This window comes from Callospermophilus lateralis, chromosome 13 (genome assembly GCF_048772815.1).
Source record: "Callospermophilus lateralis isolate mCalLat2 chromosome 13, mCalLat2.hap1, whole genome shotgun sequence".
NCBI lineage: Eukaryota > Metazoa > Chordata > Mammalia > Rodentia > Sciuridae > Callospermophilus > Callospermophilus lateralis.
Window position 1 is genome coordinate 51,285,886 of NC_135317.1, and position 13,356 is coordinate 51,299,241.

At 39.8% G+C, this 13,356-nt stretch overlaps 1 protein-coding gene across 1 annotated transcript in view; it reads left to right on the plus strand.

The window, feature by feature from the left end:
* The first annotated feature begins 6,526 nt into the window (after window positions 1-6,526).
* The window catches only part of Fmn2 (formin 2), a 359,014-nt gene continuing 352,184 nt past the window's right edge, over window positions 6,527-13,356 (plus strand). The window contains exon 1 of the mRNA XM_076832359.1: window positions 6,527-8,114. Within this exon, the coding sequence (XP_076688474.1) occupies window positions 6,527-8,114 (1,588 nt within the window). The remainder of the gene's footprint in view (window positions 8,115-13,356) is intronic.

The window sequence follows — 13,356 nt, forward strand, 5'->3', positions numbered from 1 at the left end:
ATATGTCTAGAGACTCAATACCAGAACTTCAGTTTTGTAAGAATTTCTCTGACATAAGAATAAAATAAATGTTTCATTTTTCCCTTTGTTTCTCAGTTGCAAATAGTTTTTGAAAATGGCTAACGTGCTGAAGGCTAAAAAAACATGCTGTGTTGCTTTTCTGTAACTATATTAAAATACCTGAGAAAATAAACTAAAAAAGGAAAGTTTGGATTCATGATTTTGGAGATTTCAGTCCATGATGGCTTGGTCCAGTTGCTTTGGGCCTACAATAAGGCAGTACCTCATGGTGGGAGCACATGGCAAAATTGTACACCTCATGGTCTGGACTTAAAAAGAAAAGAGAAAAGGACTATACTCCCAATATCCCCCTTTGAGATCACACGCCAAATGACCTAACTAAATCCCACTTTGCCTCACCTCTTAAAGGTTCTACCACCTCCCAATAGTGCCACAGGCCAGGACTAAGCCTTTAACACACAGGCCTTTGAAAGAGATTTAAAGTCCGAACTAGCACAAGTCTTCCCTAGAAGGGAAGCTTTCAGAGGAAGCTAATGAGTTTTTCAAGGTTGGGAGACAATATTTCATTTGCAGCAGGGGGGAACTTAAGTAAACTAGAATTCTTTTCATTTAACTTTTTCCTAATATAGAAACAAATTTTTAGTGCATTCCATATTGCTTGGGAAAGTAATAATTGATATTTTCTCTGTTTCTTAAACATTTTATTTCCAAATGCTACACTGATGAAAAAATTAATGATGGTGATAAACACTGAAAGCTACATAACTGCTTGTTTGTGGTGTACATAATCACCTCTGTGAAGAGAGCTCTGGGGAGGTTGGAGATGTATCTCAGTGGTAGAACACCTGCTTAGCATTCACAGGTCCTGGGTTCAATCTCCAGAGCCAAAACAATAAAAATTATAAAATGAAAAACAAGAGCTCTGGGAATTTAGGAATTCAACTTTACCTAAAAGTCTTTTGTTAATCACAAGGAGTTTTAATAATGGTGTCAAGTATGTAAGGATTCAGAATATTTATACAGATTGTATAGACTGTATAGTTCTTTAACACAAGGTCAAATCATGTGAGCACTAGAGGGTTCTTTTCTCATGCACTTGAAGAATGAAGTGTGCAGAAGGTGAGAATTCAGCAGCAAATTTGGTAGAAGCAAGCAAGGAAAGCTCCTACATCATGGGAGGATACCCTTGATGACTGTCTTGTGGTTTTTATACTGCTTTGATGAGGAATTAATCTTTCTTTGGAAATTTTTTCTTAATTGTTCCCTTTTTCTGACTTGGTTGAAGGCATAAAAATTTTTGAGAGACGGGGAGAGGTACTGGGGATCAAACTCAGGGACACTGAACCGCTGAACCACATACCCAGTCCTATTATGTATTTTATTTTGAGACAGGGTCTCACTGAGTTGCTTAGTACCTTGCCTTTGCTGAGGCTGGCTTTGAACTCGTAATTCTCTTGTTTTTCAGCCTTCCAAGTCGCAGGTATTATAGGCATGTGCTACTACGCTCAGAAAAGGTATACAATTTTAATTACTTGTTCCCATAATGGGATGGTTTAATATGTTTTTTTAACCTCAGTTTGTCCTGTACTTGTTCCTTAAAAGAATTGCTTGGGTTCAAAACAATTTTGGGGGATTGACTAATGTTAGGGTAATCAAGGTAGCCTGGGGCAACAACAGAATGTATGGGCATCTAAGCCTGAGTGAAGCCTTCTAGCCAAGCAACCAAAAACAAACAAACAAACAAACAAACAAAAAAAAAACAAAAACAAAAACAAGCTTTAAACTAGGGTTTTAATTTGGTGTGGTGGGATCTTGTTCTCTGAGGCCCTTATTTCTATCTCTTGCCTCAGATTCATGGAACTTCAAATGTCTTAGACAAGAGTTAATTCCTTGTGTAAGATATTAGGTACTGTAGATATAGTGCTTAAAATCTTATTTGTCCTGTTAGTTTCTGCCTTCAAGTTTCTGAATCAGTTTGATCAACTGGAAGATACAATTTTAATTTCTTCATCCTTTTACTCATTTAATAAACAATTATTAACTGCAAACCTTATTACTTATTCCCATGAGTGACTTTATGATAAAGCAAGTGTTTCAGTAACAGAATTGTTGACATTTTGGGCTGGATCATTTTTGGTTGAAGGTAGGTGCTGATCTATGCTTTATATTTAGCAGCATCCTTCCTCCATTTTGACAACTAAAAAATATCTCCAGAATCCCATCTATGTATGATACATCAAAGTATATAAGTACATTCTACTGTCATGTATAACTAATTAAAACAAATAAAAAAATATTTCCAGACAATTCCAAATGTCTCCTAGGGAGCAAAATTACAGTTGAGAGGCATTGGTGATAATGGGACAGAACTGATGGGAGTTGGAAGTGGGGGTTGGGGAGAGTAAGAGAAGTGACATTTGGGATGGGAGACAAGAATGGATCTGAGATATTAAGGAGGAAGAATAGAGAAATCTCTGGGACTGGCAAATTGTGGGGGCTGGGGGAAAAGAAGGAGTCAGCCAGTACTCTGGTTTGGGCAACTGGAATGATTGTGACACTTTTCTGAAAAAATAAATAAATAAAAAAATAAAAGAGGAAGAAATATGCAAGAAGAAGAGTTGAGTTTCAGACCTGTAGTTTTTGATTCAACTTGGGCATTCACCAAGAAGTGGGTTCAAAGACCTGTTGTCCAGGAGCAAGTTCAGAACTAAGAGTGGATTTGGATGGCAGCAGCTTAGGAATTGACATCAGAAGAGAAAATATGTCTTTTTTTAAGGAGGGATCATTCATTTGCTGGAGAAAAGGATGAATTGGATCATTAAAAGGCAACCTAATTCCTCTACATTCCAACAAGGTTGAGTAAGATGAAGTAAGGTTAAAAAACACTAGAAAAGCCTCAAACCCAATTCTTAAAAACATTTCATTATGTTTTATCCCTTCTGTGGTGCTGGGAATAGAATCAGGGCCCTGCACATGATATACAAGTGTTCTACCACTGAGCTATACCCCCAGGCCCCCATTTGAGTTTACTGAGTGCTATTAACCATGACATGAAAAATTCATGTCATGAATTTTTTTTAGAAATTCACAGCTTTTGAAATCTGCTTTTCTCTCCAACTGATTAGTATGAAAGTTTTCAAACATTCAGAAAAGTTAAAGGAATTTCATATATCTACCATATAAATTATACTCTTAACATTAATATATTTGCTTTATCATATACTTGTTCATGTACCCATTAAAGCATTTTATTTTTTTCATTAAAGCATTTTATTTTTCATGAATTTTTCATGAATTTTAGCGTAAATTACAAAGATTAGGATACTTAACTATACAATATACATATTATGAACCAGATTTCAATATTTGTTTAAAGTTTATCAACCTATTTCTGTTGATTTTATTTATTTATGTATTTCATTCATTCATTATTTTTTATGTGTTGGGGGATCTAAGCTAGGGCTTTGTGCGTGCTAAGCATATTCTCTACCACTGAGCTACACATCAGTTCACTAATTGTTTGTTTAAAATCCTTATCCAGTGGAGTACACATGCCTGAAATCCTAGAGACTCCAAAAGCAGAATCAGAAAGATTGCAAGTTTAAGGAAAGCCTGGGAAACTTAGCAAGACTATATCTCCAATAAAAATTTTTATTAAAGGGTTGGGGACTTACCTCAGGGGTAGAATGTTCCTGGGTTCAATCTCCAGTACAACAAAAATCAATCAATCAATCAAATAATAATAATAATAAAGTCTATATTAAATTCTCTATGTTGAAAACCAGCTAGCACTGCTTCTTCTTTTATGTGAAGTTTCGGTGACCTTTTTTGGATGCTAATAGTTTAATTTTTATCAACAATTACGAAGTGCTATTATCTTTGAATGTAGGAGCTGGTCATATTTGTCTTTCTTTTCTGTTTCCTTGTCACCTAGGATGTAGCTGGGCATAAGGTGAGATCTCTAATTTTCTGTTAAATGTAATTTTACAATCACAAATCAATCTATCTTCTTTCCTTCCTTCCTTTTTTTTTTTTCTTTTTTCCCTTTTTGGTGGTACTGGGGATCGAACCCAGGCATGCACTCTACTGCTTAGATATGTCACCAGCCCTGATGCTCTTTCTTGGTCAGATGAACTTAAATTTGGGCCTTGTCACAGGCATTCTGGGATTACTAAATAGCTACTAAATATAAACAAATGTTTTGGCAAAACATCCAGGTTTTTCTTTGTGATACTTTTACCATCCCTCCAAAAAGTAAACAATGTGGTGTTGTTTGTTCTAAAAAAAATTGGGACTTAAATTTGTGGGCTCAAATATTGCGTTTCCTCCTGAGAACTTTGACAAATCTCACAGTTTGTCTGATCTTATGCATTAATTATTATTGGGTTAAGAATACCTACCTACATTTGATACCCACAGCTGTAATTTTCAAATGAGTCTTTGCATGTAATAGAACTTTGTCAACTGTGATCTGCAGCCCAACTCCCGCCTTTTGTCTCACATTCAAAGGATGTGAAAAAAAAAAAAAAAAAGAATCAGCAGCCTTCTCACTATCTCCCTTCCTCCCATTCTCTATTCTTCCCTGCCTTTTGTCTTCTTAACTTCTAGAACACATCACAGAAGAAAATAGTAAGGGAACAAATAATTTAGAATCAAAGATGATCTGTTAAAGAAAGAGCAAAAAAATAAAGATTCCTAAGTACTTTGGCAAAGAAGTAGAAAATTCTAATATCTACAGGCAAATTGTGCCCTCTGGGAAGCCTGTATTCTAGAAAAAAGAAGAGAGCAGTCTTGTGAAAGAGGTGAAACAAAGGCTTTTCAAGTATTCCGGAATTGCTTGCAGACTGGAATATTACCCTGGCAAAGTTATTAAAGTTGATTTCTCCAAACCATTTGCTCAAAAGGGCCAGCTAAGGACAACTGGCTACCTGCCCTGAAGTTACATTTATTTTTTAAGATTATAGTTTGAAAATGGATAGTACTAATTGATGTATATGCTTTTCCATCTTTCTTTTTCTTTATAAAGATGTTAAAGGAGAGACTTTAAAAAATGTTGGTTCATACTATGCAAGAAAAGACTATATATTTGCTTGCTGCATTTAAAATGGATCATAGAACACGTTCTACTTTTCCCTCCTCTGTGTTTACTAGTCCATATTTTCAAAGTAGTTAACATAGAACTTCTAACTTAAATACTTGTAACATTATTGATTAATGACACTTTAATCTCAGTTTACTGCTTGGAACTTCTTTCACTACCAATGGTGTTTTAAAATATTTTAAAACAAAGTTAGCCAACTGTAGTAAGTAATTAAAGTAATGACAAATTTACAATGAGGAAAAGTTTTTATACTAATATTGAGGCCAGAATATTAAGAAGTCCTGGTACAGAACAAAGTGTACCTGGGACTACTTGCTTGGGAAAATGGTGGTTTATATAGTAATATCTAATTTCACATATTTATTCCAAGGGTGTTTCCTTTTCGTCTTTTTCCTTTTGGTAGGCGGACCACAATAGTGACATGTTTAATATTGATGAGATTGACCTCCTGGGAGTTATTGTATATGTACCCTTTTGGAATACAAATGCTGTTTAATTTATATGGTAAACATAGAATTTTGGAGATTAGCATTTTAATCAGCTCTAATCTCAGTATTTCCTGCTTCACCCACCTCTTCTTTGTCTAAAGCAGTTCGAAATGCCAACTTTGGAAATGACAGCTAATGTCCTGTTCTGGACAAGTTCTGCATAAAACATATGTGCAGCATCATGTGTAGTAACCTTTCCTAAGCCATATGCTCGAGCACATTAAAGTGTTCAAGGAGATAATCAATTATTCAAAAAACAGCAATCCATTCATTCAGCAAATATTTACTTAAGATCCATATAGAAGCAGGCAGATTTAGTTTAAGGGTTGTGTGACAGAGATATTATGGTACCTTTAAATTGGAACTGGGCTTCCGTTTTTTCCTGTGTGAAATTTTCTTCTTTTCTATTTAACTTTTTTTTCATTGCAGGTTCGAGAGCTTTGAAGTTCGTGTGTATGTTCCAATCCACGAGCTATTCGAAGGGGTGGGGGGCGGCAAAGCATCCTGTAAGCACGGTGGAAATCAAAGTCCTCAGGATAGAGGAAACGTTTTTCGCGCTCGGGTTCAGCGATGAGCCAAGAGGGGGCCAAGGGGGCGGCAGCAGCGGGCGGGGAGCCAGGCCCAAGCTGCGTCCCGCACAGCCATTGGCGGGCGCCGTGCGCTGTACTGAGCATGTTCGCGCCCAGCCAGCCCCGGCCGCAACCGCAGCGAAGGCAGCCACCCGAGCTGCCGCGCATTATGCAAAGCCGCAGCAGATGTCAGCGGGGCCAGCCGGGGGCTTGTTGGCCTCTTCTCCCAGCGGCTCGCCCAGCTGCCTAACGTGCTCTGAAGACTCCCCTGGCCTGGCCCAGGAGCCGAGAAGGGCCGAAATGGCCTGAGTACCCAAGGTGCAGCGGCACAGCGGCGGCATTGCAACATGGGGAACCAGGATGGGAAGCTGAAGAGGAGCGCAGGTGATGCCTTACACGAAGGCGGTGGTTGCGGCGCCGAGGATGCTGTGGGGCCCAGGGATGTGGAAGCTACAAAGAAGGGAAGCGGGAGCAAGAAGGCTCTGGGCAAGCACAGCAAGGGAGGAGGGGGCAGCGGCGGGGAACCCGGCAAAAAGAAGAACAAGTCGGACTCCAGACCCTCCGTGTTTTCCAACCTGCGGATTAGGAAGAACCTCTCCAAAGGGAAAGGTTCTGGCGGCTCCCGGGAGGATGTGTTGGACTCTCAGGCCCTGCAGACCGGGGAGCTGGACAGCGCTCATTCCCTGGTCACCAAGACCCCGGACCTCAGCCTGTCTGCTGATGAGACGGGCCTGTCGGATACTGAGTGTGCGGACCCTTTTGAGATAACCCTTCCAGGTGGTCCTAGGCCTGCAGAGGCTGGGTTAGGGGTCCAGGCGGTCGCCGAGGATTTGGAAACTGTGGTAGGGGCGCAGGATGGACAAAGGACCAGTTCGGGCTCGGACACAGACATCTATAGCTTCCATTCGGCGGCGGAGCAAGAGGATTTGCTCTCAGACATTCAGCAGGCGATTCGCCTGCAGCAGCAGCAGCAGCAGCAACAGCAGCAGCAGCAGCTCCAGAACTCCGAGGAGCCTGCAGCGCCCCCCGCTGCCGCCTTCCCTCAACCCGGGGCCTTCCTGGGCCTCCAAGGGTTTCTGCTGGGACCGAGCGGAGGGGCTGAGGAGGCCCGAGGCAGTCCCGACACAGAGCAGGCACAATCCGCGCTCTCTGACCTTCCTGAAAGCCAGACCACCAAGTCCCGGGTGCCAGAGCAGCCGCCATCCCCCAAGGACCTCCTTGCCTCGGAGGCGCCCAGCTTACCGCCGGCCCAGTCTGCAGCAGCAGACTCGCCTTCCTCCACCGCCTTCCCATTTCCCGAGGCCAGGACGGAGGAGGGCGCAGTACCAGCCTCCGTAAGAGAAGCTGAAGACACAGACGAGGAAGCAGAGGAGGATGCTTTTGAGGATGCTCCCCGAGGCTCTCCAGGGGAAGAGTGGGGCCCAGAGGTGGGAGAGGTCACGCAGAGTCTGGATGAAGAGCCTGAGGAGCAGATGCACGGGCCCAGGGTCCCCGCAGCAGCCACCTCTCTGCCCGGTAGCCCCGCGCCCAGCCCGCGCTGCTTCAAGCCCTACCCACTCATTACCCCCTGTTACATCAAGACCACCACCCGGCAGCTCAGCTCACCCAATCACTCCCCGTCTCAGTCCCCTAGCCAGAGCCCCAGGATTAAGAGACGACTGGAGCCCTCCTTGAGCCGGGGCCCCAGAACCGCCCTGGTCTCAGCAGTCGCCCCAGCCAAGAAGCACCGGACCGAAGGCAGCCTCGCAGGCGGCCTCAGCCGCTCAGCCGACTGGACTCAGGAGCTGGGTGCCGGTACCCCGGCGGCAGGAGGCTCTGCGCACCTTCTGGAGCCTGGCGCAGCTGCAAACAGTAGCGGTGGCCTGTCCCCTGCTCTGGCAGGCAAGGTGTCTGGAGCTCCGGGGACTGCGGATGGCTTTCAGAACGTGTTCACAGGTGAGCGTGCCTTGCTGCTAGTCTCCAGGTGGCAGGTCGCCTGCCAATCAGGGCCTTACCCTGTGACCCGCCCTCCCCAGTTCTGAAAGGCCCTGGCCTGCTAGTCTCTTCCTAGTGAATCCTTTTCAACCCTGCTCATCCCTCAGTGATTGCCTTGGATATATACTTGTTGGTTTTTTATTTTATTTTATTTCAGGGTGGCGACGGGAACAATTTAGTTGTGTCTGACCTAAATCAACTCAGGAAAGGGCATCTCTACTCAGTTCTCCCAAATATCTGCTCTTTCCTAACGTTCAGAACCCCAGTAGGCAGATAAATTCCTTTTGTGTCATATTTTTCTTCTTCGTTCCCAAAGCATTAAAAGAACAACTTTTTTCATGGTCTTTCTCAAGGGTCAGTATTGGAGGCACAAAACATTTGTTCCAGTACTTTCCAAAGGTGATCTCTGACTGCTCTAGTACCCACACACCTACATATATATGTAATATGTCGTTTCTATCTTACAGCAATCTAGGTAGGGCTATTTTGTGAAGTGAAACAGTCACTACTGCTTGCAAAGACAAGAAAATCTGATACATGCTATTGGAAAATGAATATACAATAGAGTATTAGGAGTAACTTCTTTCTTTTCCGTGACCCAGCCAGAACTTCTCTAACTTGGAAGTAGGGAAGATCAAAAGACCAAAAGCATATCCAGATATGTTCAAGTGATAGTTCTCTTCCTTAGCCATTTGTTATAGACTCACACATAGAATGCACAGTGGAAGGATCAGTTTATTGTGGGAAAACACCCAATCAAATAGCAGAATGAGTTTATCCTTTGCTATAGGCTTGTTGGTCCCAAGGCCTTACCTTAAGGGTTCACTGGCAGTGTCAGTTTGTTTCCTGTTTACTTAACATCTACTCTTAATTTTTTGAATGAAATAGTGTTAGAATTGAAAGAATAGGGGGAAATATGAAAATTTATGTCAGTGCTGGTAGGTTTGTGATAAATATTTGAATGACTAAAATTTGAAAGGCACTTTAAAAATTTTATGTTCTATTATTTTAATAAATAGCTCATTTATAGAAATTACTTTGGTGAAATTTCTCAATGAAGACAGCTTACACTTAGCTGGCTAGATGCTGTTATTTTTATGGTAGCTATTTTTATTGGACTACATTTTCATTTTCATCTATGGGCTATATTTTATTTTGCATTTACAGAACTCAAAAGTACATGCTTTTTGTTTTTTTCCTTTCTTCTCTTTATTATAGATTCATTAAATAGGAATGTCTGTAGTCTTAAACCAACTAGGTTAATTATAAAAACCAAAATGAGACAAAACAAAAAGCAACACAAACACACACAACAACAACAAAAAAAAAAAAAAAGAAAGAAAAGAAAGGAATAAAGAAAACTTGATGGAAAAGGATTGGAAAGTTCTTGAGTTAATTTTTATTAATTCATTTATTTTATTTTATTTTTTTACAGTGCTAGGGGTAAAACCCAAGGCCTTGTGCATGCTAGCAAATATTCTACCCTTTGAGCTACACTGTCAGCCCAATTTTTTGGAGTTGATATTGGTGAGAAATCATGTATTTTCTCCTTAGATAGCATTCATTTATATAGTTTTCTAAAAACAAAAATTATTCACAATTAAGATATATTCCATGCATTTGTAATTGTATCAAAGTGAATTCTACTGTCATGTATAACTAAAAAGAAACAATATAAATATTTTACTAAAAAAGATTATCAATAATTAATACTAGTGATAGCTATTCCTACTAGCATAAGAATTTGTTTCATTCATTTAGCATATATATGCCTATAGACACATCTGTATATGTATGTATACATACACACACAGATATATATAGATCATACATACACATATATACATACATACTGGGCAGCCACATTGTGCCAGGCTATGCTCTTGTTTTTGTTTTGTTGTTTTAGTGATAAGTATCCAATCCAGTACTTCATGCATGCTAGCCAAAAGTTTTAACACTGCCTTGCATCCCCAACACAATCATGGTTCTGCCTTTCAAAGTTTCACTGAGTGAAGAGAAAGCTCTTAAAATGCAGAGGGCTGGGGCAGGAGCTCATTGTTAAAGCTCTTGTGTAGCATAGGCAAGGCTTTGGGTTCCATCTCCATTATTGAAAAAAAAGGACAGTGCACAGGAATCTGTCTATTATCTATCTACTTACCTACCTATCTGTCTATATGCAGGATACTATCCTGGAAACATCAAGAATTCAGTGGCTTATCTCCTTGGCAAAGTGTAAGAAAAGGTATTGTCAAAGGTATTGAACAGAGTTCTGAGACATAGGATCTGAAATACATTGAAGTTTTTATTTTTCTTAAAAAAGAAGTATATTCTTGGAACTGTGTATCATTTTAATTTGCTAGGCTAGTCTTTTCAGACTTGAAATTTGGGACTCTCAAAAGAGCTGTGCTTACATTTGCAGGTAAAATGGATGCAACTAGAGAATATCATGCTAAGCGAAATAAACCAATCTCAAAAAACCAAAAGCTGAAGTTTTCTCTGAGAAGGGGATGCTGATCCACAGTAGGGGGGGGGCGGGGTAGGGAAAAATGAAGGAAATTTGAATTGTGCACAGGGGAATGGCGGGAGGGGTGGCGCGCTGGGGATGGGAAGGACCATAGAATGAGACAGACATTATTACCCTATGTACATGTATGATTATACTACTGGTGTGACTCAGCACCATGTACAGCCAGAGGAATGAGAAGTTATGTTCCATTTGTGTACAAAGTGTCAAAATGCATTCTACTGTCATGTATAACTAATTAGAATTTTTTTAAAAAAAATAATTAAAAAAAAAAAAGAGCCTTGTTTAGGTAGCACCTGGTTCCTTTTGATGTCTCCAGGCAGGCATTTTTGTTTGTTTTTCTTTAACTTGTAGAGTAAAAGTAAAGTCATTTTGCTGAGTGTGATGGCCTACACATATAAACCCAGCTCCTGAGGAGGTTGAGGCAGGAAGATCACACATTCAAGACCAGGCTCAACACTTAGTGGGGCCCTGTATTAAAATAGAAATAAATAAAAGGGCTGGGGATATAGCTCTGTAGTAGAGGGACCCTGGGTTCAATTCCCAGTACCAAAAAAATAACAAACAAGAGTTAGTTGTTTTTATGTGGACATTGCCTACTTAATATTTGATGATTAGATATAGATGTAGTGACAAGCAGATATGTTTTTGTATAGCAACTTCAATGTACTAACCTTCTCTCTGCCTTGTTTAGGAAAAAAAGAAAAAAATCAGTGGGTTTAACCTAACCTTATGACTGGTAGGAAATGGAGGTAGGAAAAAAGGGTGAAATAACTTTCTCAAGGTCACACTCATTAGAAGCATAGCTAGAGACAGAAGCTGAGTCTACTGATTTGTGTATGGGTGCACTTTCTCATTACTTGCATTTGACATTCAGCACTGTAAGACAATTGAGTAAAAACTGTTAAAAAATTGTTGTAGGCTCTAAGGCCTTCACTGATGAGGTTTTCTGGTTTCTGTTGATAATAAAGTATACCCCTTTAATGGTTGAACATCAGTTCTTCCTTGGGCTGGGTGAAAGATGATTGTTGGCCAAAGTGAATCAGATTTTCTTGAGGCAACTCTCATAGAAACTCTCGCTGTTTGTCTGGTGGTAGAGGGACTCCAGATTGACACAAGCCTCTGTTTCTCGGCCGTTGATTCTTTTCTTGTTATCTGCCATTACATTTGCTTCTTTACCATCCTCTGCTATTTCATGGGTGTATTGGAAATTACCAGGAGTTTGGGCAGCTAGGATTGTCCTTAGGGAAAGAGTTCTTTGACTTTGATTGTGCATGAATTTGGATCATTTAATTTCCAGCTGCTTTTGAAGCAGGTGATCATTTTATCTGTAGCCTTTCATAAATAACTTCTATTTTTAAACCATAGGATGAGAGTTGTCAGATCTGAAGGAAAGAACAGATGTTTCTCACTTTTTACTTCCTTCCAAATGTAGGGAGAAAATTCAAGTGAAAAGGGATTTCCATGGCACATGTTTCTGTTTCTTTGGTAGATATAAAAAACTTCAGCAATGTGGGATACCAAAACATCTTGTTTCAGCTATTAAGAAACCGAGGGCTAGGCAAGGTGGCTTATAACTGCAATCCTAGTGATTTGGGAGGCTGAAACAAAAGGATTGAGCCTAGCCTTGGCAATTTAGTGAGAATGTGTCTTAAAAAAAAAAAAAAAAAGAAAGAAAGAAAAGAAAAGAAAAGAAAATAGTAATAATAATAATAATTAAAAGGGCTGGGGGTGTCTCTTAGGAGTAGAGTATCCTTGGACTCAAAAAAAAATAAAAAAGAAAGAAAGAAAGAAAGAACTTGATGCTGTTATAGTCCATTATATTTAAATTTTTGGTTATTTTGTTCAAAATGCATATTTTACAATGATTATTAGAAAAAAATGATAGGTTCATTTACACATTAGGTGTAACAAAAGCTTGGTAGCACATAGTTTTTTTTTTTTTCCTTCTTTTTCTTTTTCTGTAGTGCTGGGGATTGAACCTAGGGCCTCACACATGCTAAGCATTTGTTCTATGTCTGAGGTCTAATCCCAGCCCAGTAATAGTTTAGCAGTTAATTAAAGTTTGGATATCTAACATGTAAAATATATATGATGCTAAATCAATTTTTGTTTGTTTTGCTGCTGGTTTTTTTTTTTTTTGGTGCTGGGGATCAAACCCAGGACCTTCTGCATACTAGGCAAGTGTTCTAACACTGAGCCGTGTCCCGAATTTGTGAAATCATTTTGATGAGAATCTTGCCAAGTCAATTATGTGCTTATCTGTCACTTTTTAAAACACATAGAATTAAAAAATTTAATCTTTTTAAAAAGGCTTAATGTCATCTTCAGAAACATCATTGTTAACGTCTTATAAAAACATTAGTGATGCCCTTAACATTTATTTAAATGTGTAAGCTAGTGGCCTCAGTTTTTGTATCTATATAGTTTCTTGACTCTCTCCTTATTGTTATTTTTAGAGATATCTTTAGTTTCTTCTCCAGTTCCCAATTCCTCATAATTTGTTTTTTCTCTTTTTTTTTAAAGAGAGAGAGAGAGAGAGAATTTTTTTAATATTTATTTTTTTTTTAGTCTTGGCGTACACAACATCTTTGTTTGTATGTGGTGCTGAGGATCGAACCCGGGCCGCACGCATGCCAGGCAAGCGCGCTACCGCTTGAGCCACATCCCCAGCCCATA